The sequence below is a fragment of the Protopterus annectens genome, chromosome 9.part0 (genome assembly GCF_019279795.1).
Source record: "Protopterus annectens isolate FY-2018-M chromosome 9.part0, PAN1.0, whole genome shotgun sequence".
NCBI lineage: Eukaryota > Metazoa > Chordata > Ceratodontiformes > Protopteridae > Protopterus > Protopterus annectens.
Window position 1 is genome coordinate 923,367,158 of NC_056743.1, and position 27,735 is coordinate 923,394,892.

General features: G+C 38.7%; 1 protein-coding gene across 1 annotated transcript in view; it reads right to left on the reverse strand.

Moving 5' to 3' along the window:
* Window positions 1–217: 217 nt before the first annotated feature.
* Window positions 218–27,735, reverse strand: part of GDF11 (growth differentiation factor 11) — a 71,936-nt gene continuing 44,418 nt past the window's right edge. Inside the window, exons 2-3 of the mRNA XM_044082183.1 lie at window positions 19,706–20,079; window positions 218–1,290 (exon numbers count right to left, since the gene is read on the reverse strand). Coding sequence (XP_043938118.1) covers window positions 910–1,290; window positions 19,706–20,079 — 755 coding nt within the window. The 3' untranslated portion in view covers window positions 218–909. The remainder of the gene's footprint in view (window positions 1,291–19,705; window positions 20,080–27,735) is intronic.

Below are 27,735 nucleotides of genomic sequence, written 5' to 3' on the forward strand. Positions count from 1 at the left end.
AATACCTTTTAGCAAGTGCTGAAAGGGGCCACACTAAATTCTATCTCTTTGGGCCCAAACAAGGTCCCTCCTCGAGGGGAAAAGTTTATCAATAATATACCTGACTGCCCTTTCAAGCACATCTCTGAGCCAAATACTGTAACCTGTAGAGTAAGAGTAGTATTTAACAGAGACAGAGGCAGCTGATAAAAACACAAAGTTCTAAAACAGAAATTAATACTGTTTACAAGTCCTTTACTAAAACAGCATTAGTCAGCTTAGTACCACACAGAAAATAAGGGTGCAAGTGGAAAGTCAAGTTATAGCAAATATAAGTCTCTGTCCTGAATGTTTCAATAAAAAGATTGCATTTTTCCATAGCTAGAGTGTTCTTCCTTTGCCTAGGAATGCAATAAGCTTGGCATGTGCTGGTGGGACAGGCAATCACTGTTTAAATCCATTGACTACCTTTTGTTTCCTTCTCTCTTAACAATGAAAACAAAAGTATGTATGATCTAACAAAGGGTTCTAGGTCTCATCATATAAAAATCAAATCTCTAGCTACAACTTAGTGGATGTTTTCTTTTTAATTTCAAAAGATTTGATAGGAAGCTTTTGCAAACCTTTTAAGAGCCTTTCCAGCTGCATCTCAAATTTAACCCCTTTGACTCCTAAAAATCTGGCAGCAAAAACCCACTGTTTCATTTGAGCTGGAGACAGCTGTAGTTTGGAGTTTGCTGTAGGGATTACAGGTTGCTCAGATTAATTTTCCTTTTTTCCATTTTTCATTGTTATTGCACAGTACAGGATGTTGCTTTTTGACTTTGCTTTTAAAAGGAATTGACATTTGATAAATGCCATTTGTCTCTGGATTTATTTCTAAGAGGCTCTCACTGGGGAAGAAAAGATAAAGATGTAGAGATTTGTAACTTAAGAGCATCCACATCGGTCAACAACCATTCCTGGGATCTTACCATATATGATTTGCTGTTTGTCATTGAAGTATAGCATGTTGATTGGTGACATTTTGGTAGGTGTGCAGCATGGACCTGCAGAGCCCCTGGGGTTGGCCTGCTGTACCAAATGAGTATGTGGGTACTTTTGCATGAACATGTACTCACACTGGCCTGAGCAGTAATTTGCTTTGTATCTCTTGGGGGCTATAATCCAGTCCCAGCCAAAAGCCTCAAAGTCCACTGTCAGTGGGTAGCGACAGCATCGAGATTCAGTAGAGTGCTCATCGCAATCCAGGCCCAGGTTCCGGCGTGACCGCTTATTTGTCTCCATAACTCTGACCTCCAAGAAAGGTTGCTGTAAAGGCAAAAAAAAAAAAAAAAAAAAAGGATCAAGCATTAAAGTTATAAATTTTCTTTGTTTATAAATGACTTGTCATCACTGAATCATCGTGCATCTTACTTTACTTCTTACAATTATCTAGAATGTATCTTGATCAGAGTTTGTTGGGCAGATGATACATAGGGTAGTCTGACTTCAATATTAACTGCAGTGCAGTTATGTAGTGCAACATAAAGTTCAATATAGGAGTCAAGTTTTTAACTTGGATAGCTACCTGCCTTTCCACTCCCACCCCTGGAACCATCCTCCATATTAATGCATTCAACAGGTATTTCAATATGTTCCACTTGGGTGAGACAAGCTCTTTGGTAGTCTAAGTATTACACTAAAACAGTCTGAATGCAACTGTCCTTGCAAAGGATGTCACCTAAACTGATATCTTCAACTGCATAGTGCCGTTACATCACACGTATCTGCTCCACCTGATTAACTCAGTCATCCTAAACCATGATTTAGCTCACCATAATATTACTGCTTTAAACTCACTAGTCATAATCTAGTCCTCTCTTTTATCTTACTGGTCAATAGTAGAGTTCATAACCTCACTGCTACTGCCATAAATGCCACCACCTCTACTTCTCCCACTTAAATCTGTTGTCCCATTTCTATTCCAGTTATGTAACTGTACATATAGTTCATTTGTTAGCTCTGCTATTTATATATAGTTTATCAGATTGTCCATGCTTACTTATAAATACAAACCATTATTTGTATACTCTACATTGTTTTGCTACATTAAAGTTTAACCCAGGCTAAGCCTGTAAATGGTCATTGACTAATCACTGTTCTGCCCTGGTAAACAAATTTACATAGCTAAATAAATAAATACAATGTGTAAACTTCACTATTAAAATACTGTGACACTGTTTACATAACTAATGCCCGCCGCTGCTTGATGTCAAGTAAGCTAGTTGCATTGTTTGATCTTAAATAAGGGTAACTAGTGTAACAGTACAGTACTGCAATAACAGCTCAGATGATGGAAATACAAGGTGATGGCACATGGCTGAAGAGAAGGCAAAAGAAAACAATATTAGTTTGACTGCTAGGTGCAATGCAGAATTGCTGGGCTTTTGGGAGTGTACTGTAGGGCCAGTAAATGTATTCTGAATGGGCAAAATACTGTCATTTAATTTGGTGTATGCACACCATACTGTAGAACTAATGGGCTGATGGATGGGCAGTGTGAGTATATCACTTTCTATACACGTTATTTCATCTACCGTCCTCTATATATTCAATATGATACGCCCAATGTAACTCCTATTCATCTAATGCTCAGTGACTCTCAATCATGAATAATCACAAAGAGAGCCAGTTCTAGATTAACGAAAAGCATATAATATAAACAGACTATAATGTAAGGCTGTTAGCTAGCTATCAGTAAATGTGTGAAAATATCTCCCTTGAAAAAAGTGTCATTGAGCTATTAGAATTAAACTGATCAACAAAATTCATTAAATAAATAAAAACAAGTGCAGGTGCTTGGTAAAAATGCACAAGACTGACTGCATAAGCAACCTAGTGCAATGGCACTAGGTTGGCTGGAGGTACACAGTGAACTGTGATGTCAAACTGGTAGGGGAGTACTGCAGTATCTCCAAGAAAAATAGTAGCCCTTATTTGCTGAGATGGCAATGCAGTCACAGTTTGCACAGAGCTTGTGACTGACAGTGCAGTAATAATGACTTGTTTGGATGTCACTGTAATGACAATGGCTTTGTGGGGCATCAGTATTGTAACACAGATTTGGTGGGATGGCAATGCACTGACAGCGAGTCAGAGAGATGGCAGTGCAGTAGCAACAGAATAAGTAGCATAGCAGTGCAGTGGCAGTACAGTAGCACACAGGTGGTGAGATATCACTGCTGTGATAATGGTCTGCTAGGCTGACAATGTGGTGGTACATAGCAGTTGGGGTGGCAGTGCAGTGATAATAACCCTGGTGGGATAGCAATATAATGGTACAGAGATGGTCAGATGGAAGTGCAGTGATTATGGTCTGGTGGGATGACACTACACTGCAATAAAGCTGTGAGATAGCAGTGTAGTGATAATGATTTGATGAGATGTCAGTGTAGTGGTAATGACCTGGTAGGATGAGTGCAGTAGTACACAACAGGTGGAATGTCAGTGCAGTGATAATGCACAGAGCCATGGGATGGCAGTGGGATGTTAGTACAGAGATAACTGCCTGGTTGGATGCAAATGCAACAACACTCAGCTTGTGAGATGTCAGTGCAGTTATAACGGCCTGGTGACATAGCAGTACACTGGTGCAGAGCTGGTGGGATGTCCGTGCAGAGTCATATGGCAATGTAGTAATAATGGCCTGGTGGAATTACAATGCAAACTCAAAGCTTGAGGAATATCAGTACAATGATAATGGCCTGATCAGACAGCACTGCAGTAACAATGGCCTGGTTGGATACAATGCAGGGGCACAGAGATTGTGGGATAGCAGTGCAATAAAAATGGCTTGGTGAGATGGCAGTACAGCAGCATAGAGCTGCCAGATGGCACTGTAATGGCACAGAACTGGTGGGATGGTAGGGCAGTGACATAGAGCTGTCAGATGGCAGTATAATAACACAGAACTGGTGGGATGGCAGTGCAGTGACATAGAGCTGCCAGATGGCAGAACTGGTGGGATGGCAGTGCAGTGACACAGTGCTGTCAGATAGCAGTATAATAACACAGAACTGGTGGGATGGTAGTGCAGTGACATAGAGCTGTCAGTGTAATGACACAGAACTGGTGGGATGGTAGTGCAGTGACATAGCACTGTCAGATGGCAGTATAATGACACAGAACTGGTGGGATGGTAGTGCAGTGACATAGCACTGTCAAATGTCTGAACTTCTCTCCATTGAGAATGTGAGGACAGGCATCCACTAAATATAGCTTTACTATGAAAGCTATAGTAGGCAGCAGATCTAAAAAGGACTGAAAGGAATAAAAAAGGAAAGTTCCAGTACAGTTTTCCAAGATCCTTCCATTTTTTAACAGAAAATATTTGAATGAAGACATTTCCCAAATGGCAGTGAGGCACTGGTTCTACCACTCTCTGTGCTAACATTTGGGAAGAAGAAGCCTCAGACAGATGTAGAGGTTGCCAGGGTGGGAGAGGGTATGAGCCTGAACAGGTAGATAGTCATGGTGTCTTTTTGCCACCTTTTTAAAAATGTTTATTGAATTCTTACAGCTTATTGAAAAAAAGGAGCTAAACAAGAAGATAAATTTCTAATAGCTCTGAAAAAGGAAGGATGAAAAATGGGAGTAACTCCTTGAATCAACTTTCCCCAATCAATACATTTCTTGATCACTTTAGCTGCAGAAGGGCTAAAGGAGAATTTAAAATGTCCTAACTTTTGGGAAGGTTTTGAGAATTAAACCAAGCTTATCTTCTCAATAGTAACCCAAATGCAGCACCTCCTGAGAAAGAAACATTGGCATCAACAGCACACTTAGTAACATGAAAAAGCAGAGCTTACTGAGCCACTGAAAGAATATTTTACCTCAGAAGAAGAAGAAGAAAGGTTAATCACTAACTTCTTCATCATCTTAAAAAAGGCAAAACTTTAGCAAAATAGCTAGACAATGTAATAACTTGAATAATTCACTTTCTTCCCCCAACTTATTCAGTGCTTTCTCATCCTTGACAGAGGGAATGGAGTTATGTTCATCAGAAGCAGTTTAAGATGGAGAAACCACTCCTTGGTCTGCTTTAGGATAAGGAAACAAGTACTTATGAGTCCGAGATGCCCTTTTTAACCTGTCAGACTTGCTAAGGACAGGAGACTGAATTTGATGGTCAGCTAGATGCAGTGAAAAAAAATATTCTCTAAAGCAGTCAACACAGGAGGAGCCAATGCAATACTGGGCATATGCAACTGTAACAAAGCATAATACATTTTCAGTGTCATAGGAATTTTACTCTGCTCTGTCACAGAAAAAAAACACTTTCATCCAAGATAAAAATTAGAAAAAGATAAACCTTCAAAAGGGAAATCTGAAAGGATACTTTCCCCAGATTCAGAATGTTCAGATTGAGAAGAAATTCCATAAGTACAATGATCCACCTGCAAAGGCATTTATTTTGCTTAATTTAGCTGGTTCAGAAGCCATTAATAGGGAGCATTCATTTGTGTATGCACCTGCTGTCTTTGCAGGAGAGGGGGAAAACCGTCATATAGTTGTACCGTCTGAGTCAAGAGAGGACCCTGAGTGCTTAAAATATAAATTTAGAGAAATGTGTAACCCCCAAACGAATGTTACAATGGAAAGGCACTTATTTTACACAAGGGGATCAAAAGCCTGGTAAAACATTTGCAACATATATAACAGACTTCAGAAACAAAGCTAAAATGTGCAGAGTTGGTGATTTAAGGGATGAGTTGATAAAAGACAGACTTGTGTGTGGTATTAAAGATGATGCTGTGAGAAAGATTTTGCTTTGTGACAGTGATTTAACTTTGAATAAGGCCATTGAGATTTGTCAGATATATGAGCTTACAGAAAAGCACATGAATATATTTACAAATGAGATATGCATGCTTCCAGCAACTTCTAAAGCCCATGTTGATAGTATGCAGCATGTGGTTAACAGAAACAGGCCCAAGTACATGGCTGCAACTGTAAACCCTGCAACACTTGCAAGGAAACCCTGTAGCAGCTTTCCAGCAAGTTCTAATGTGTGCTCTGGAAACTGCACCGTCTCAGTGAAGCAAAAAAGTGAGTCAGCAAACTCAAAGCATGTGCCCCTACCCGGTTTCATAGTCAAGTGTCATAATTATGGAGGATGTCATGAGCCTAAAAGGAAAAAATGCTTAGACTTTGGTCAGCAATGTCACAAATGCAATAACTGGAATCATTTCAAAAGTTTTGTAGATCAAACGGCACACATTCTTTTATTACAAGGGAACACTCAAAGAGTCAAGTTGATCAATTAGAAAGCTACAACCCTGCTCTTTATGTTGATGATGGGTCAGTGCTTCATGAAACAGTCAATGCAGTAGATTTAAAGGCAAAGAATGAAATATTTTGTACTGTTCGGATAAATGGAAAACCCATAGAGCTCACAGTTGACACAGGTTCAAAGTGCAATGTTATGTCTGCAGAAACATTTGCTAGAGTATGTGCTGGTGAGAATCATGATTTGGCAAAGTGTGCAAAACTTGTTGCTTATGGTGGTGAAGAGATTCAAACTTTGGGCTCAGTAGTACTTTCATGTTATTCTACTGGGAGAAACTACGACTTGTTACTTTACGTGGTCAAAAGGCACGTTCAGTCATTATTAGGGCTCAGAGACAGTTTGAAAATGGGACTTTCATTTAATAAGGAAGCCCATCATGTTAGTTTAAAAGACCACTACTCTAATTTCACCCAGAATATTTTCTCTACCTATGCTGACCTTTTGGAAGGCAAACTAGGCAAGCTTCCAGTTGTGTACTCCATGAGGTTAGACACACAGGTCAGCCCAGTTGTCAGACCAGCCTGGAGAGTTCCAGTAGCTATGCAGTACAGAGTCAAAGCCGAGCTAGACAAAATGGTGCAACAAGGTGTAATTTGTCCAGTTGATGAACTGACTGAATGGGTATCTTCCATGGTGGTAGCTCAAAAGAAAAGCTCAGGCAATATCAGAGTATGAATTGATCCATGAGATTTGAACAAAGCACTAAAAAGACCTCATCATCCAATGTGTACAGTTGAAGAAGTCGCAGCTCAGATGCTAAATCCCACTGTTTTTTTCTGTCTTAGATGTAAAGAGTTCATTTTGGCAAATTTTGCTTGACAAGAAATCCTCACTGCTCACTACGTTCAGTACTCCTTTTGGCAGGTACAGATTTTTGAGCGAAAGGTCCAAAAGTCATTGTTCCAAAGTCTTTGTAATAAGAGTATATCACTATCTTGCATTGTGGCCATCCAGGAATAGATTCTATAAAAAGGAGGGCGAGAGGACTAGTGTTTTGGCCTTCTATGTCACAAGACATTGACAGAATACTTTAATTTTGTTCTGTATGTAATAGTATAAAGCCACATCAACAGAAGGAACCACTTCAGCTAAACCAGATTCCTGAACTACCTTGGTCGACTGTAGCCACTGATATTTTCGAATGGAATGGTCAACATTACTTGGTGATAGTACACTCTTATTCCAACTGGTTCGAGATTGACCTACTTCCTAACCTAGCATCCAGTATTGTCATTACTAAGATGAAGCATCATTTTGCAGTCCATAGTAGTCAGCACAAAGTTATTTCTGACAATGATATACAGTTTACTAGCCAGCAATTCAAAAGATTTGCCGAAGAGTGGGACTTTACTCATGTCACAAGTAGTCCTGAGTATCTGCAGTCAAACGGTTTGGCAGAAAGTACAGGTCAAAGTGTGAAACAGTTACTTGAAAAGTTGAAACGAGATAATAGTGATGTTTTCCTGAATCTCTTGAATCTCAGAAATGTTCCTCATGATAAACATCTTGGTTCACCTGCCCAGAGACTTCTGCCAAGACAAACCAGAACTACATTATCAATCAGCAGTAGTTTCTTGGTTCCAAGTGCTAAGAATAACAGATTTGTGAAAGCCATCTATTAAAGAAGCCCCTATCCCAGAAGTCTTATTATGACAAGTTCAGCAAACCGCTCAATCCATTATGTGAAGGAAAGACAGTGAGAATGCAAATGTGCAGAGGTTATGATCGGATTGGAGTTGTGAAGAGTATTTGCCTACAGCCGAGATCGTACACTGTGGAATCACAAGGAGCAGAGTTCAGGTGGAAATGGAAACATTTGATGCCATTGTCCAAGCCAGTACCAAAGCACATAGCCTGTGAGAAAGACTCTTTATCTCAGAGTGAGTTATACATCGTTCCAATTCCTGAAGATGTTCCAGTGAATATCCCTCTTCCTGAGATGAATCCCGAAGTTCTTGCTATGAGCTGTTCACCGAAGACTGTCCCTGTTGCTAAACCCAATTCTGAATTATATGTTACTACATCAGGTCATATCTCCAGACCATGTTACAGATACACGGCAACTAGGACATGAACATCGTGTTTGTTTCTGATGTCTTACTCTAATGTAATTTTACAAGACATTCTATTTAAGAAGGAGGATGTAGATTAGTGTGTGTGTACAACTTTAAGAAGCATCCTAGGGGCTTGCACAAGTATATAAATACTGAGCAAGTGTGAGCATGACTTCCATTTTGTAGTAAGCTGTTGAGATGTAAGCATGTATGTCTGTATAGTCTGTCAGTTAATCTGTTTGTCTATATTTTGTAAAGCTGCTGTCCATCTTGACATGCTTATGTGTAATAAAGCATATAAACAACTACCTTGCCTGTTCATCATCTATAACAGAGAGAGACGGGTGACAGTGCTCCTTAACAAATCCAGGTAAATCTTCCCGGTCTATAGAAATAGAAAAAGGAGACTGGAAGGTTTTCTCATTATGTTCCCTTTCCCTGGAAATCTCCCTGAAAAATGACCAACTTACACAAGGCATACTAGTCCCCGAAACAGGTTTTCTATCCCAGCTAAGTAAATAACCTTCACCTGCCTCTTCCCTGGGACTGACAGGAATGTTTCTCCCCTGTCCAACAAAGACATTCCTATGGCCATAGAGGACGTGGCTATCCCCTGGTCTTTGGTCGCTGTATATGATATATCAAGGGGACCGGGGCAAAGATAAGTGGTCTGAAGAACAAGTGGCCACAGCACAGTCACCTACCAGAGGCTGAGGCATAACAGAAAATGGCCTGACACCCAAGATTCCCAGGCAGATTACTTGTTCTTGTGGACAGGAGAAAACAAAACAGTGGACACTGGGGTGCTCCATTGGTAAGCAGAGAAAGAGACCTCAAAACCAGATAGATGAGTCTGGATGAGTCAGTAAAAGGTAAGGTAGAGAAAGTACAGTTTTAGATGATGTTCAAATGATCACTGCTGAAGCAGCCCTAGCTATATGAGTTATATCCTGTATAGGATATAGCAGTTGGCCAGCTTCCAGACTTTAAAGTCAGCTTCCACATGCCTAAATTATTATTAGTGCAAGTAGAGCTGAAGAAAACCAATAGTTTGGATGTCAAGCCCTTCAGAGCTTTCTTGCCAATGGAAAGGCTAGTGCCCTGAAAGACATCAATGCTAGGTAAGTAAAATTCCAAGTCCTCACCCTGGAAATAAAAATATGCAAAAATAAGGGGGATGGCAGGACAAAGTGGCTACTGCAGCAGTGATCACTGAAACGCCTTCCCTACTGTTATGTTAAGTTTACTTACATGACTGTACTATGTTCATCATTTGATACAGATAGACTACTGAAGGATGAGGGATAAGAAGACCTTAGAGAATGATCCTACCAAAGCCTGCTCTAAATCTGGAGAAGAAATCTAGTTTGTAGTGCTAGTATATAAACAGGAACATGTTACTGCTTCTCGAATACTTCTAGAATCCACCCCTTTTCAAAACGCCACTGATAAAGCTAAGGTCTTGGTAGAGTTAGCCTTGTTGTGTTGGGTATAACAAAAAGTACTAGATTTAAGACAACCATTTGGAAATAGTCTGCTTTCACATAAGTTGTCCTTTCTTACCTTCATAAGAAATGAATAGCTGATCAGTGTTTCTGAAGGTTTTAGTTCTATCAAGATACTATCTGAGTTGTCTGTGGACATTCAGAGTATGAAGAATCTTTTCTCACTTGTTTTTAGAATTTGGAAAGAAGACAGGGAGATGGATAGCTTGACTCAAAGTAAACCCGCATATTGCTTTAGTCATAAAGGAAGGATTAGTTTTCAAGTAAACATGATCTTTGTGGAAAATGAGATAAGGTTGCCCTATCATGAGAGCTTACAGGTCAGAGAGTCTTCTTGTAGAAGTCAAAACAATAAGCAAAACTGTTTTCCATATTATGAACCTCATATCAATCTGGTGGGCTGGTTGAAATGGAGCAAGAGTTCATTTTTCCAAAATAAAGTTGAGATCACAAAGAGGTGCCACCTGTTTTCTAGGAGGTGTGGTATATACCATCCTGTTAAAAAACATTTTACCATGGAAATGCATCAAAGGGCAAGATTCAAGGGAAAACATGCTGAAATGACAGGAAAATGAACTTTGGTAAAGGAGTAAGAAAGGCCAGATGATAACTCACACAAATATTGTAGAGATAGAGAAATACTAGCCTTAAAATTGTCCCGGTTCTTATCTTGGCACCAACTAGAAGATGTTTTCCATTTATTAACATATTATTACCAAGTAGCAGGTTTCTTTGCCTCCTTTAATACTTGACACATGTCCTCAGAAAATAAATGCCTAAAAAGTTTTAAGACTCTGTCATCCAAGCAGTTAGCTAAAGTTGTTTCAAGCTGGGGTGTATCAAACACCCCCATCATAGGTTCATAGGTTCACAGGTGCTTACTAGGCTAACGGCATAAAAGCCTTTACAAGCCTAGCCAATAATACTCAGGATATGACAATATTATATCTTAATTTCCCAGATATGGGATGGGGTAGTATTAGGGCAGTGGGTCTTCGGGTGGTGGTGCCCCAAGTCATTTTACAGATTGCCTCTGTCTATAAGGGACATGGGCAGTGCCCTAAGAGTGAGTTTACAGTTTTCCATCCATTTATCCAAATTCTTTTTGAAGAGAGTGAGGGACAGGCTTGGTTTTACAAACATGGGAAGTTTATTCCATAGACGAGGTAGCCTTTGGGATATGAAGCTGTCTTTCCAGCGAATTCTGTTAGGGTCACAAACAAGGTTCAGGTCTATGAAACACATAACCTCCGTACAATTTTTCTTGTAAATATGTATTATTTTCATCAGGGCTGGATCAAAGAATGTCTTGTAGGTCAGGCATAAGTCACCTCTCAATAAATAATATTAGACAAAGTAAAGGGGCAAGGCCTTTAGTCAGTCTGCATAAGACATGTGTCTTACTCTTTCTGTTTTTTAATGAGAAACCTCTGGGTCCACTCCAATTGGTGCAAGTGCCTGGTTAGGTACATGCAGAAGGAAGCATTGTACTTGATTATGGGCCTGATAAAGGCAGTACACAATGACACTATGACTTCCTTTGAACATGATGCCATGTCTTTACTTATATGTTGAGCCACACAGAAGGATTTCCTCACCACCATAGCTACCTGGTAGTCAAAGTTTGGGTTACTATCTACCTGTGTTCCCAGGTCCCTCACCACTGGGTCTACTTTTAGGAGTGTGCAATCAATATTATAATTTGCAGGGATATCTGATTTACCAAAGTGTTTGATAACACATTTTTAGCATTTAGTCTTAGACCATGGTTTTGGCAACAGTAGTTTGTCATTTTTAGGCCTGTTTGTAGGCTATCAGCACTGTTTAGGAATTCAGTGATTGCTCCCAACTTACAGTCTTTGATGAATTTTGTGAGCCAGAGGCCCCCAACATTGGCCTTCACTTCAGAGAAATACATACCAAACAGAAGGGGTCCCAACACTAGATCCTGTAGGACACTACTAGTAACAGGTTTCTTATCAAAAGTGAATTCACCTATCTGGACAACATGTGTCCTGTCAGTGAACCAGTTTGCTATCTGATGATGTAGGGGTTTATGCCTAACTCAGTAAGTTTATCTATGATCCCTGAGTGGGGGATTGTGTTGAAAGCTTTGGCCAGGTCTAGATAAGTGGTGTGTACCGTTTTACACTCATCCATGGTCCTGGTGACTTTCTTGAAGAAGTCCACCAGATTGAGCAGGCAAGACCTCCCTTTGACAAAGACAAATTGGGTCTGGTCCAGTGATTGGAGTTTTCCTGTATCTTGTGTGAGTTCATCTAGTCTGTGAGGAAGTTTTTGGTAATTGCTCCAGCCATTTCCAAATGAAGAGAAAACTGCTGTTGCCAGGGCCAGAAAAGACTTACCAAAATGATCTTTGGAGAGTCCTTTTGAATTTTCAGTATATTTCCGGACACTAGTGGAAAGTACAGAAAAGCATGCAGGAACATTCCTGTCCAAGGAAATGAAAATGCGTCTGTTTTCCAGGCCTTCTTGGAGGAGTCATGGAGCAGAATTTTGCAATCTGTTTGTTGTGAAAAGAGGCAAATACATCTATATGAGGTGTTCCTGCAGTTGGATCAGTTCTCCCTGATAAAATTTCCATTTGTGAGAGTCTGTTCTAGTCCTGCACAGATTTTCTGCCACAATATTTTGCTTTGGAATTTTAATTGCCTGTACAGTCAGATTGCACTGAATTGCTACATCCCAAGCTACCATGGCTAGTTTACAGACGGTAAAATTTGGTTCCATCCTGTCTGTTTATGTACCACATCACTGTGGTGTTGTCTGTAACTATCTGTAATAATCCCGGGGACCATAGATGATTAAGGAGTTGACAGCATTACTGCCAACACCTCTTTTTCATTCATGCGTTTTGGTCTGTACTTTTTGTCCCAAAGATCCTGCACTTTAACTTCCACTGACACTGCTCCTCCCGCAAAGTCTAAGGTGTTTGAAGTTACAGACTGTGCTGGAGGTGGAAGGTAAAATGGGAGACCTGGATTCAGATAAAACTAGTCTCTCTACCAAGGCAGTTCCCTTTTTACAAATCTTAAATTAGGAATCTGGAATGTCAGGGGGTGATGATGCTACGACCATAATGATTTTAGGTACCATTGAATATTTCTTGTGTGGGGTCTGGCTAGAGGAATCATGAAAACCACAAATCCAAGCATCCTAAGAAATTCCCCTTGCTGACGTCTTGGACTGAATGGAAAAAAAACTCAGGAGCAGACCTAGATATAGATCTACTTTTTTTCCATTGGAAGAAAAGCTCTTTGAACTGAGGTATTTAAGAAACACCTCAGGAAAGCAATCCTGTAAGAGGGAAAGACCTATGGATATTCTCCTGAAACGCCAGTCTGTGAAAGAGGTCTCTAACCTAAGTGAGAGATTTCTGACACTTTGAAAAAGACTGCAACAATAACAAGTTGCCTAAATATGGAAAACTGTAGGTATCCTGTAGCCTACAATAGGCTATAACTGGAGCTAGACACTTTGTGAACACTCTTGGAGCAGTGGAAAGCCCAAAGGGTAAGGTAGATAACTGATAATGTGATCTAGACACACAAAACCTTAAGAAAAGTCTGAAGACTGGATGAATAGGGGTGTGATGATAACCATCTTTTAAACATAAGGACCCCAAAAAACTTATGAGGAAGAACAAGAGTTCCTCCTTATCCCTATTTAAGGGCAACTTGGACCAATGGATAGTTAATCGGAAATTCACTCCTTGTCTGGTGCCTAGGTCTCCGAAGGATAAAGGCAATCACTAAATCACTCTCTACATATATCAAATTTGTGGGTCACATTTGGGTTGCATGGCTAGGTTTATAAGGGTCCTAGTGGTCAATAGCTTAGTATACACCTATGAACCTGCAAACAGGTCATGAAGTGAAAGCATTTTGAACTTGGGCACTATCACATACTGGTTTGGAAAGAAAGGTTCAGAACTGGTCTCCACACATTTTCTTTCTCTGGCACCAGAAATATTCTTGAGTTAAAACCTCTTCCTAGCTGGAAAGGAGAAACTGTTTCTATTACCTCTTCTGAAAGCATATGCTGTAGGACAGGAGAGAGAAGAGAGTTTTGGATGGGTGAATATGGAATAATTCCCTGGAACGGAGGGATTTCTTCCCACTGCCATCTGTAATCAGTCTCAGAACCCACTTATCTGAAAGAATCTGTTGCCAAAGAGAGAAATGGAGATTCACACTTTCTAGAAGGGATGAGGGATTGCCAGGGTGGGAGGAGAAGGAAAGGTATTGTATACAGTATAGTCATTCTGACTTATTCAACTGTCATTTGTGCTAGGGGGGGGGTCTGCTTTCCTTTTGGAAAATCCTTGCCATTGTTTTTAAATATCTGCTTACCAGCATTTTGCTGAGACTGTTTACTTTGTTTATTGCCAAAATTGGACAATGAGCAAAAAATCCCTTGGAAATTTTAAAAAGGAGGGCTGAACATTTTGACAGATTTCTTGTATCAGCTACCCCTCTTATTACTTTTTTGATAACCTCTGCAGCAGAAGATCCAAAGATTAAATCTCAATCCAAAGAATAATGTAAAATTTAATTTGTTTACGTCTTTTGCACAGTTCTGAGAACATAGCCGGGCAAACCTCCTGGATGCAGTATCTACAGAGTCGCACACAAAGTTTAAACAATGAGTAAGTGACTTGAGATATTGAAAAAAAATAAACTAGACAAAGCAGATCTTTCCTTGAAGGAGGGTACTGCAGTTAAAACATTCTTCAAAACTCCACAATTAGTCAGAATGAACTTTAATTTATGAGCCTAAAAATTCAAAATTCTAAAAATTAAAGTTGGAGAAGTAGTTTTGTTGAGGCTCAGTAACCCACCCCTTAGGTTCGCACAGGAATGGGTATGGCCTGTGTGACTGACAAGGCGAAGCTTCAATATGCAAATGTGCCATGACTGACACAGAATGCAGATTTGACCGTGACATCATGCATACATTTCGTCGACAGCAGCTTACATTCAACAGTAGTATTCACAACTGCCAAACACAGTTTATTACAGAAAAAGCAAGTAATCAGTGGCTTTTCATTCTGAAGCAGCTGTTTTCACATGTCTGTATGGGTTTTTACTTGAGAAGCACATTTAAATTGTACTATTTTGTAATCTTCCTTTGGCAGAAACAGTTACTTGCAGTAGCACAATTTTGTATAATAAAACAACGGGGAAAAGAAATAATACTGTGTTTTGGGTTGGCATCCCTTTCAGAAGTTTATATTTCTCTGGTTTATGAGAAAATAGGTATGTTTGTGTTCACTGCGCAAACTAACACACTTATACTGTGTAGTCTCTGCAGTAAGCAAATACAATGGAAAAAAATAAGAATGTGTTTTTAAGGGGTGGTTTGACTTCAGAAGGTGATATTAATGATATATGATTATATACATGATAAACAATCTATGTTTTGGAGGGTTCACTGTATTATAAGACACTTTAACTGTGTAGTCTCTGCAGTAAGCAGACAAGCATTGCATTATTTTTCATAATCATAATACTAAAAGACAATAATAACTGCAGTAATAAAAAGAAAAAAAATGATAGTACTCAAAAGGGAAGAGATAAGCACAGAAACCCTAACTCTAACAAAAAAGAAGAATGTGTTTTTAAGGGGTGGTTTCACTTCAGAAGTTGGTATTAATGATATATGAATATATGGTTCACTTTATAACATTGAAATCCTGAAATGTCGAATTTCAGTATCTCGAAGCTATAAAGTCGAATGTTAAAAATAGCGAACGTTCATAATCGCGAATTTGACGTATGTTGAAAATATGTCGAATTCGCGGTTATGAAGTTGCACTATGTAATGTACAGGTTTGTGTTTTGTTGGTGCGCGGTGCCGTGTTTGGATGTAGGTGTTATGTCAGGTAAGTGAGTGTTTTGTAAGGGTTTTGAGTGGGAGTTAGAGTGTGTGTGAGGGATTGGAGAATGTGCGTGTGTGAGTGAGCTTTTGTGTTGTGTTTGTGCGATCTCGGAGTTAGTATATATAAGTAGGGGGTGTGGGCAGCCCCTCATATAGTGCAGGGGTGCTTGCCCCCCTGCTTATGTGTATGTGAGTTGTGTATGTGTGTTGTTTTTTTGTTTATGTTGTGATGTGGGTGTTGTGTTGTATGTTTAGTGTAGTGTGTGCGGTGTTTTCGGTTATGTGGTTTCGCGGTTTTTGTTTGTCAGTGTTTTGTGGATTTGGTTTTATAGTCTTGAGATACTGAAATTCGATATTTCAGCATTTCGAGGTTATAAAGTGAATCCAATTATATATATATGATAAAAAAGGTATGTTTTGGGGGGTTTACTGCATTATAAGACACTTCTACTGTGTAGTCTTGCAGTAAAAATGGAATGGTTTAGGTGTGTCTGTGTATATAAGGTTATGGATTTTTTTTTTTTGTGTAATTGATCATAACCCATAAACTTATATGCAAACAGATATCCCCTAAACCCCATGTACCAACCCAGTGTCTTGTATCAGGAGACAAAATGTTGCTGTCAATTAGTAAATGTAATAATTCTGCTGGTGTGCCCATATACTCTTAACTACCTTACTAAACCTAATGAATTGCACCCCTTTAGCCATCAAAGGTTTGAGGTTGTTATAATGGTTAACAGACACAAGGTACAGGGTTTGATTCTAATATTTGAAAGCAAAATTAACTAGTCTTAAAATGGCCCAGGAGTGTGACTAGTCATGTATTTAGCTATGAACCTACCCACTCGTATTTACTGGGGTCAGTGTCGCAATGGATACAGATTACAAGACTGTAGGTTCAACTCCTGCCTGGGTGGGTTGACAGATCTTTTTTTTTGGGAGGGGGGCAAAGTTGGCATAATGATTACGTGCTTTACCTCGCAGATACAAGGTACAGGGTTTGATTCTAGCCTATGGTTATTGGCTACACTTAAATTAATCTGCAAACTGATAGCTTACTATTTACCCATGAACCTATGAAATAGTTGTATCTTGATGGATTTTGTTTTTTCCTAAGGCAAATCCTCATGGGCACCTATTCCTGTTTATGTACCGCCCCTGGCTAGTTTTACTATGATAATACAGAAAGCCAGTTCCGCTCTGAAGAGCTGTATATTTCTTTACCCGCTATTCCCTCTTTTTTTGACCATGTAATGTAACTCATTTTCTTCCTTACACTCCACACTTTTCTCTACATTTTCTGCCTGCTTTGTATCTACTTTCATCCATATCTGTGCACTCATCCATCCATTCAGATACTTCAAGCACTGGCAATAATGTCTTTCTAGCCTGACAATATGCAGAAAAAGTCATTCCCATAATAAGTGTCCAGGTTGATTTTAAAAGTATTTAAACTATTGCTTGCTTTAATATAATTTGGTAGTCTATTCCATGCATCAGCTGCACTGAGAATCAATTAGTACACTTCACTTTCTCTTTTTCATAGATGACGGTTATCATAAAGTAGGAAAGAATCAGACCAATATTCCCAGAGTTAGTTGTCTCTAAATGCCCTATATACCCGAATATGGTCTCCTGCTAAATATCCATATGAGAGACTGTACAAGTTCAGGTATTTTAGTTTATCTTAAATCTACATCCATGGATGCCTTTGATATATTTCTGCTGTACTCCTTCCAGTTTACTCATGCTTTTTATTTGTAATGTTTTCATACTGTTATTCCATACTCGGGTTTGAGTCTAATGTAACTAACAAACAATGACTTCATCGTTCCTGATTTCCCTGACTTTATAAATCTGTTTATAACTATATTTATATAAGTATTATTAACCAATTGGTTGAGTATGATTAGAAAAACTCACAGCTGGATCATCCCATATAGCCTGGTAATATTCATCCTCGGTGCAAGTGAAGGATGTATTTTTGTTGTTTCCTCACTTTCAAAGCTTGGTGATCTATCATCATTTCTTGTTAGATTATAAGTGCTGCATCAATGTATTTCAAGTAATGTTCTGCTGGTTAAAATGTGCATAGCGTGTTGCATTGCCAGCTTTGGCACGCTACAAATATTTATGCGGCCAAGCAAGCAGAATGAATGATTAGTTGGGAGTGCTTAGTACCGTGGCCGTGATGCTGGGTGTCAGGTGGGATTGGGGCAAGGCTTGCTAATGCGCATCTGGTGGGTTAGCGATCCTCAACAAAATCACAGAAGCATACACCTTTTCCCCAAAATTATTGATTGTGTACTACCATGTCCAAAAGGGAATGATTAGAATTAATAAAATGCTCAGCAGCAGCTGGATTAACTAAACCTATAGGTTCTAGGTCAGGTCTGGGAGGAGAGTATAAACATTTGAAAAAATGAGAAACTTTGTACATTCAGTCTGCTTTCTTAGGTGCAGCAGGCTAGCTATCAGGAAACCACAGGCTGTGATAAACACATCTTCCAATGCTGACAGCAGTGGGGTGATGGGAGTGGGGGTTCTGGGAATTCCATTTGTAACATTTCTTAGTATTTTCTAAGGACTGAGAAACCTTAGTTTTCTCCCACTTAAAGGACTGGCATAATCTGGAAATAGTCTCTGAGAAAGAGAATCCTTGCCAGGGGAGATTTAGATACATGCTCTCCTCTGAGTCTGAATCAAAATCAAATTCCTCTCCAAACTTAGTTTCTTAAATCTCTTCAGGAAAAGAGGAGTCCCTTTTTCTTTTACCAGAAAAACCTGATAAGAAGGATCAATAGTCTGTTCAAGACTCTGTGCCAGACTTAATAAACTACTCTTGTCCAGTGAAACTGGTGCACGAGGAGCTACATGTTTAGTTTTCTGTTTCTTTTGAGTGGAAAGTTGGGACAAATATGATTATTAATGGCAGCAACAGCTTCCCCATGACAAAGGGCCAGGGGTCTGTATGACTTGGCAAATGGCCTTCTTCCTACCTTTAAGCTTTTGCCTCTGCATGATGAATAGGCTGATGAGGTTCTCACATCAAGCAGTGAGTGAGTGGTGCAAAGAACTCTCACCCTGCTTGGGGAACAAACAAGTCTTACTTTCCATACAGAGGAACCAATGGGCCAAATGGGAGCAGGAAAGGCAGCCACAGGGCAGAGTCATGTGGATGAAAAAGAAAATTCACAGGCTTGTTGGATGGATCCCTTTCAAGCAATACAGGGAGTGCTGAAGGAACTGATCACTGGGACAAAGAAGGGATTTTTTTGTCAGTATACAGAAGTACTCCAAATGATATCAGGCTGAGGACTGATACAGTTGGTGAAGGCTGTATACATCAATCTCTTTCAGCACACCCCTCACTGTAACCTCTACTAGTAGCAGTGATCTATCAATCACACACCTTTACCTGCACCATGTATCTAGGGGTACCATTCAAACCCTTAATAAATTCATGGTAAATGTGTATGATGTCTGGTGCACTGTGCATTCTACAACAGAATTTCATGACACTCTTTATACCTATTGTAATCAGGCAGTAAGAAGCCTGCAACATGAATAAGAAGTTCTTGAATTTCATAGTCCAGTCCCTGATGTCCCATCTGTCTTCTTTATATCCTGTACACTTTAATGGTTTTAGACCCTGTAAGATGGTTATTACAACTGTCTTCAAAATACTTTTCTGCAATTTCACACACACACATGCACACACACGCACACACACACACACACACACACACACACACACACACACGCACGCGCACGCACGCACGCACACACACACACACACACACACACACACACACACACACACACACACACACACACACACACACACAGACAAAACACAGCTTCAGTTACTCTGAAGATCAATTAAAAACAATGTTGCTCTTTTAGTTTAGCTATTTTATATCTCTGCTTACCAGCCCTTCCTCTCCAGGACCAAGAGATGTGACTGCTAGATCATTTCCATTGGTATCAAATGCATTAATTTCTATGCCCCAGTTTGTATGAGGCTGCTTGAACCAGTTCTGTAGAACCTGTCTGAAATCAATACTCTGCCAGTGACCATTCCGTGAATTAAGGTCAATCTTTAGTGACCGGATACGTATGTGACGACTTCCTTCTTCAGTAACGGGTTTCAAACGAAGGATCTGTAGGTAGACTGTGGATGTCTGTTGGATGGGTCGCAGGTACACCCACAGTTGAGCTTTGACCACTTTGGTAAACATAATTTTTGGACTGAACTTGAAGAAGCAACAGTGAGGGTTCCCATCCACCTGCACACTTGGATCAGCTGTTGAGAAAAATAAAGCATAATTCAGAATGTTAGAGACTTATCTACATATGCAGCCAATACTTTTTTTTAAATATAGAAAAAATATATATTGATATTTTTGTAATTCAGAACTTTATTTATGTTTTCAGTGGGAAAATCTGTGTGTATCACTTAGCAATGAAACCACTCATAATATATATGTTTGTGGTGCAAAGCCTTTAATGACCTTACACTATAATATAGAACCAAATGTTAAGATATTGCTAAATGGGAACATTTTTGTGACAATAAATTAATGGCAGCATATTATACTTCGGTTTTAAAGAGAGAAATATATACATATTAAGAGACAATATGCATCTGAAAATAACACATGCATTCAACACTGTGCTCAGCTCTAAGAGAAAGTTAAGAAACATAATTAGTAATTCCACTAATGGCATTTTTGCAGTACTCTAATTTAATTGGGCATTAATGCTTTGTAAACTTGTGACACATGCACAGTTTTGTTGTTATGATGCTTATTTATTAAAAAAATATTTAGATGACTAATGAAGATGACACAGTAGCACAGCGGATAGCACTGTCACTTCACAGCAAGAGGTTCTCCGGTTGGATTCTTAGCTGGGGTGCCTTCTGTGTAGAGTGCATGTCCTTGTCTGTGTCTATGTCTGTGTGCATGTCCTTCCTGTGTTTGCATGGGTTTCTTTAGGGTGCTCCGGTTTCCTTCCTCTTCCCAAAGAAATGTAGTAAATGGACTGGACCCTCTACATTGGCCATAGGTGTGAGTGCATGTAAATATATGGTATGGAAGAACAACTGTGGCAGGGTTAGCCACCTGCCGGTGTGAACCTTCGCTCTAGCTGATTGTCACTGTTGAAGTGATACCCTGATCCTTTATGTAAAAATGGGAAAAAGGGGCTGCAGATGGATTGATGGATGGATTTAGATGACTAATCCTTTTTTTATAAACATCGTCATTAAATCACAACTAGAGCAGAAACAGAGGTACACATACAGGCATAGAAAATGTAGTATATGCACATGCTTCTTTTTAATAGTTATCATTCATTCTAACATTACATAAATTGCTTGGTTCATTTCCTAAACCTTCTTCCTCTGCCTAAACATTATTCTGCATGTATTGTTCTGTACTACTATTATTATTCCATTTACTTCTATGTAATGTGCTATTTCCCTTTTCTAAAGATCCCACCTCTAGTTCTTTTATCTCCATGTCACTATACAATATTCAGTACTTCAGTTACAGTTGGATTACATTTTGATTCCGATTTTCTAGTTATTGCTTTTTTTGGTAGCCAGTAGCATTATATTTACAAAGCCTTACTCTGTCAAAGCAATGAAGACTCTGTGTTCGAGCTGAAAAGAATAATTTCTTTAGTTACAAAGATTTGCTCCCCCAGTATTTCTGATAAAATACTGTATTGTGAATTTTAAATATTTCCCAACTAATCATACTCCTAAAACACATGTTCCCAATTAACTCTCTCATTTTCCCATCACTTCTCCAGCTTTTGACATGTACCTAAGGAAGCACTCTCTGAAGTCTGCCTGGTGTATAAAAATATCTACACAAACACTTTTAAACAAAAATCCTAAACCTTCTCAAGTTTGTTGCATACTTGGGAGCCATACAAATGCCTTGTACCTTTAGCCCCATTGAAACTGCCCCCCAAGCAAATGCAAGATGTCCGTAGGTTGGAGGCAGAGGAGAAAAGCTGCATTTGCTTGTATTTGTAGTCTCCACCAGCACCATTCCTTTTTTTACAAAGCCCAAGGCTGGAATTTGAAATTCCAGAGGATGCAAAAGTTGGGCCTATGTGTTTTTTAGAAACCACTGAATCTTTCTCATGTGGAACCTGTTGAGAGGAAACACGAGAATCACAGAAGATGAGAATCTCAGGAAAGTTTCCAGATAAAAATCCACATTATCCTGCATGAAAAAAGCATTTTGCTGCAGGGCATCAGTAAGACATAGAATGACAGTCTTGTGGGATGGGGTCAAGGAGGATTTCTGAATATTTATCTGGAATCACAGACTGATCAGAAGAGATGAAACCCTTAACAATGATTTTTGACATCTGGGAAAAGACTCTGCAAAGGTAAGTAAGTCATCTGAATACGGATAAATGCAAATGCTATTCAGTCTGCAATGAGCTACGTCTGGAGCTAGACACTTTGTTAAAACCCTAGGAGCTGTAGATAACCCAAAAGGTGATGCAGAGAACTGATAATGCGACCCAGTCACACAAAAATCTGAGAAATTTCCTGAAACCTTTAGCTATGGAAATGTGATGATATACATCTTTTAGGCCCAATGTTACTATAAAGCTTCTGGAGAATGAGAGGAACAAACTCTGAAGGGTCAACATCTTGAAGTTTGGAACTTCCACATACAGATTTATGAAGGAAAGATCTAGAATTGGTCTTCAAGAAGACTCTATCTTTGGTAATAGAAACATTGTGGAATAGAAGCCTCTGCCTCTTTGATTTAATAAAACTGGTTTTATTACTCTTTGGGTGAGTAAGTACTAAAGAACCTGTGGACAATTTTCTGTTCAGTTTGGAGGTTAGGGAGGAACTTCCCTGAAATTAGGTTTTTGTATCCAATGCCAACAGCATCCCTCCTGAAGTACCTCTATTACTTCAGAAACATAGAGTCTTTTATGGGCATCAACTGGGTTTAAAGATCCTGCGTTTCTGAAGTATAGTCACACTATCCATTTATGTTGTGCTAATAAGGTCAATAAAAAGGCTGAAACATGCATGTCCATGGCTAGTGCAGTTTGGCTTTATTGGGCTGAATGTAACCAAAAAGACTTAAAAAGTAAAACAAAATCATAAGACGTTCAGAAGTCATGTAGCTAAAACCCTTGATGTCCTTAATAGGTCATTTGCATATATCCCATAGGCCTCCATTACAGGAGGTGTAAGGTATCACACACTCTAGCTTGGCTGAGTTTTTCTTGCAGTATATGTAAATATCCATCCATCCATGACTCCATTTTCTCATTTTTGCACAGGGGGTTGGGGTATCACCTCAGCAGAGACAGTCATCTAGAGCCAAGGTTCAAACTGTTGGGTGGCTAGCCCTGCTGCAGTTGCTATATATATATATATATATATATATATATATATATATATATATATATATATACAGATATATATTATATATATATATATATATATATATATATATATATATATATATATGCACATATCTGTGTGTGTGTATGTGTGTGTATATCTATATATATCTATCAGATAGATAGATAGATAGATACATATATCGATACAGACAGAGCATGAAGTGCATGTTTGTCAGGATCTTCTCTTTTCACCTGAGACCATTACATCTACCTTCAGTCATCCTTAGGTTTTTCCTTTTGGGAAATTAGATAGCATCAGACTTTTTTACTTTGCTTGATAACCTTCAGACTGAGTGATGTAAACTAGTCTTAAGTAGAAGCTTTATAATAATCCTGCAGATATGAAAGGCCTACACCCCCCTCCTCCAGCTAAGTGGAAGAAACTTCTTCCATTTTACCTTTGGTCGTTGTCCTTTCCACAGAAATTATTTTATCTTCTTTTGAAACATTACGCATACCTTTCTATCTGACATACAAGAAAGTCTCCCCTGCATATAGGGGGCTTTAATAATCTGATTGTCTGAATTTTGATGTTTAGGTCTAGCACCTGCTTTTCCAGGTTCTAAGTATTTAATTATTTCCTGTCTAGTTTCTCCCCATATCTTTTTAGTTGATAACTCCACCTTTTTCACGATCCATGTCCCTAGACATCTCATCTTTTCATTTTTACACAAGTAGTTGAAAGCCTGTACTACACTGAATGATGGGGCATAATTTACCTTCACTGACTTTGTAGTTTGAGAGATACTGGAATTCTTTTAACGTACTATATAATCTTGCTATATGCTATTGTGGGTATGTTACATACATTACAATGCCATCTGCAAATAAAGCTGTTTTCCCTGATGACCAAATCAATTGAGCATCCTTATTTGAGATCCCATTATTTTCTGGCTAGAGGTTCCAGATACAGAGAAAAAGGAGAGGAGACAATTGGCACTCATGCATAGTGCTACTGTTTAACTACTAACTCCTCAGAGAGAGTACCTCTACTTTTATTCTGCCGTATCATATATTCTGATAATCAAGCTGTATCAGTTCGTTTGGGGAAGCCATACTTGTCCATTACCTTAGCCACACAGACCTAGCAGCCCTGGCACACTTTTTCAGAATCTAGGCTAATTAGCAATAGTGGTAAGCCCCCATCATCATCTCCTTTCTGTAGCACCGTTATCGCCATCATCATCATGAACCCCTTTTTTTGTATGTTCTACATGGTGTCACGGTGTTATGTCATCTGTCACCATCTCTCTCTCTCCAATGCCACTCTCCTACCTTCTTCGACACTCATGCCTGACTGTCACAGGTCTTCTCTCACACAATCCATCCACATCTTTGCTGGACACCCTCATTTCTTCTTGCCTTCTTCCTGTTCATCCCAAATCTTCTTTACCAGTTTGTCTTTTGCTTTTCTACACGTGTGCCTGAATCACCACAATCTGTTGTCTTTGACCGTTTCTGTAATTGGAGGCTTCTGCTCTGAAGTCCTCATTTCTTCATCTGTCCCACCCACAGTGTGCATCCTATCACCCATCTCAGGCACTTCATAAACTGTAGCTTCCTCAGCTGCTCTGCCTTTACTGGCCAAGTTTCTATACCATACAGTGGTATTGGTTGCACCACGTTTTGTACACCTTACTTTTCAGCTTCTTTGGTATTCATCTAGCATATAATACCTCTGACACTGTGCCAGTTAGATGCAGCCCCTCTGATTCTAGCTTTGAACTCCTCATTCAGACTCCCCTTCTCCTCAACTACCTTCCCACATACTTGAAGCTGTTAACCTGTTCCACTATTTTCCTTCTATTTCAATTTCATTTTTCAGCTTCTTCAGATTTCCCCATTTGCTGCTATCCACAGCCAACTTCACACTTCTTAAGACAGAAATGGCAAACTTTAGGACACCCATACAGACGGACAATAGAGGTACGACTGCTGAATCCTACACAAATGCACTTTATAAGCACTTAAACGAGTGCATGGATCATGCTATCCCTAATAGAACCAAGATGCTGTCTTCCAAAAAAGGAAGCCAATCTGGTCGGCCTCTGCCATAAACAAACTCTACAACAGAAGAAAGAAACTGTTGCAAAAAAGAGTAAAATCCCATGACTGGAGGAACTCCCTGGTCAACCTCAGTAAGAAGCTGAGATCCCTCATAAAATCCTCCAAAGCTAGTTACAAAAACAAAATTGCCACTGACTCTAAAGACAACCACAAAGCATTCTATAACTATATACAAAACGGCTGCTCATTAGTCCCAGTAAGCTGGTGTAAGCCACAAAGTTGCTGTAAAGTGCTCGAAGGAATGATGATATTTGTAAAAACTGAAAAGATTTTAACGCTGTTTTTAATAAAAATAAAAGCGTTTTCGCTCCAGACACAGCTGAAGCTTCCTCAGAAAGCAAATTTCAAATGGTGCCGCCAAAAATCCACATATATAGTCACGTCATTCCACGTAGACTAATTAATTAAAAACTAAAAGATACAGTGAAAAATAAATTCCTAATCTAAATATCAGTTACAAGTAACATAAATCAAACACATCTAATGTATAACAATCATACCTCATATCAATAATGTCATATTCAGTGAGATTTATATTTATTTACAATGTATAAAAAATAATAACTAATAAGTTAATGTCAAGTAAGACATAAAATGTTATAAAATGATATAAAATAAAATAATATAAGGTAAATCCTCATATCACCTAGTTGGTTCTACTAAAATGTAAGTAGACTATATCTCTAATGCTAGTAATGGAAATAAAAACCAGGTGTAACACTTATTTTATCATCATGCAATTATGTACTGTATTAACATGTAACTAAGTTAAAAACTATCTCCTGTAATTTCTCATTTTTAAAATACAAGAGATGTTACAGTGGTCATTCAATCCTGGGAAATTAAACGAGTTTAACATCAATTGCCATTCTAACTCGCAAACCTCAAGAAGTAACGGGACAGGACCACCCCTTGTTGAATACGCTACCTCATCTATAGCCATAAAATAAAAACTGTGGCCTAGATTTTTCATACCGTGTTTCGCCAAGGCATTCTCTGTTTTGTTTTTCTTAACCGCGTATAAATGTTCGTAGATTCTATCTCGGAATCTACGATCAGTTTTCCCAATGTAAAATGCCTCACAGCAGTTACACTGGGCTAAGTATACTATAGATCTGGATTCACAGTTTAATCTATGGTGAATATGGTATTTTTTGTTCCTAATCAAGAAAGAATTTGCAACTTTAACTTCTTTACAGTAGTTACAAAATCCACACTGAAAACATCCTTTCAGTCTTGTGGTACTAGTTGAAATATTGTTCCTTTCGAGTATAGCTTTCAAATTGCATCCTCGTTTATACACGAATCTTGGTCTATCCCCAAGTTTTTCAAATAGTTCTTCATTATTCAATACATAGTACCAATTCTTGGTTAAAATATATTGAATGTTCCCAGAGTCCATATTAAACGTTGAAATAAAGCTAGTGGGGAAGTGTTTACTTATTTCAGCATTAACTATGCCAAAGTTGCTATTCTCCTCAAAGCTGTTCTGTCTTATTGTTACATTAATAGTATTACTCTGTGTTGTTGGATTACTATGTCTTAATAGGGGAGGATAGAGACCATTTGAACGTTTAAATTCAATTTCATCCATTAATTCAATAAACATAGACAACGGGTATTCTCTATTCATAAACATTTCCTTTAAGTTGTTATATTCATTTAAAAACACTGTTTCACGACTACACATCCTAGCAGCCCTTATAATTTGGCCTTTTATAATGGCTCTTTTTTGTTTATACGGGTGTGCGCTACTAAAATGTAAAAAAGAATTGCAGTATGTTGATTTCCTATGTATGGTGGAAAAATATTCTAAGTTGGTTAGATCTTTATACAATTTTACATCTAAGTAGTCAGTCTCAGTATCTGAAAAGTTGAATGTAAACTTCAAGAAAGTTGTGGTCTCATTGAGGGAATCAACTAGTAATCTAGCTGATTCAATGTCCCCTTTAAATAATATAAAGACATCATCCAGGTACCTAGTGTAATATTTAATGTGATTCATGATGTTAATGTTGGAAAATATAAACTTACGCTCCCAATATGCCATGAAAAGGTTAGCGACGCTGGCACCACATGGTGACCCCATCGCTAAACCCTGTTTTTGTAAATAGGATTTTCCATTAAAGGTAAAGTAGTTTGATGTCAAAATAATATCTAGTAATTCTGAAGCTATGTCTATCTCATTTTGGGTAGCTTTTAAGTCTATTAACATCAAAGTGATCCATTCTATCGCTTCTAAATGAGGAATAGATGTATATAAATCTACCACATCAATCGTCAGGAAGTTATATGAATTATCAAATTCGATGTTGCTAATATTTTCAAGAAACGTCCAAGAATCTTTACAGATTCCTGGTATAAGTTTCAGTTGCAAATTCTTTCTTGATTAGGAACAAAAAATACCATATTCACCATAGATTAAACTGTGAATCCA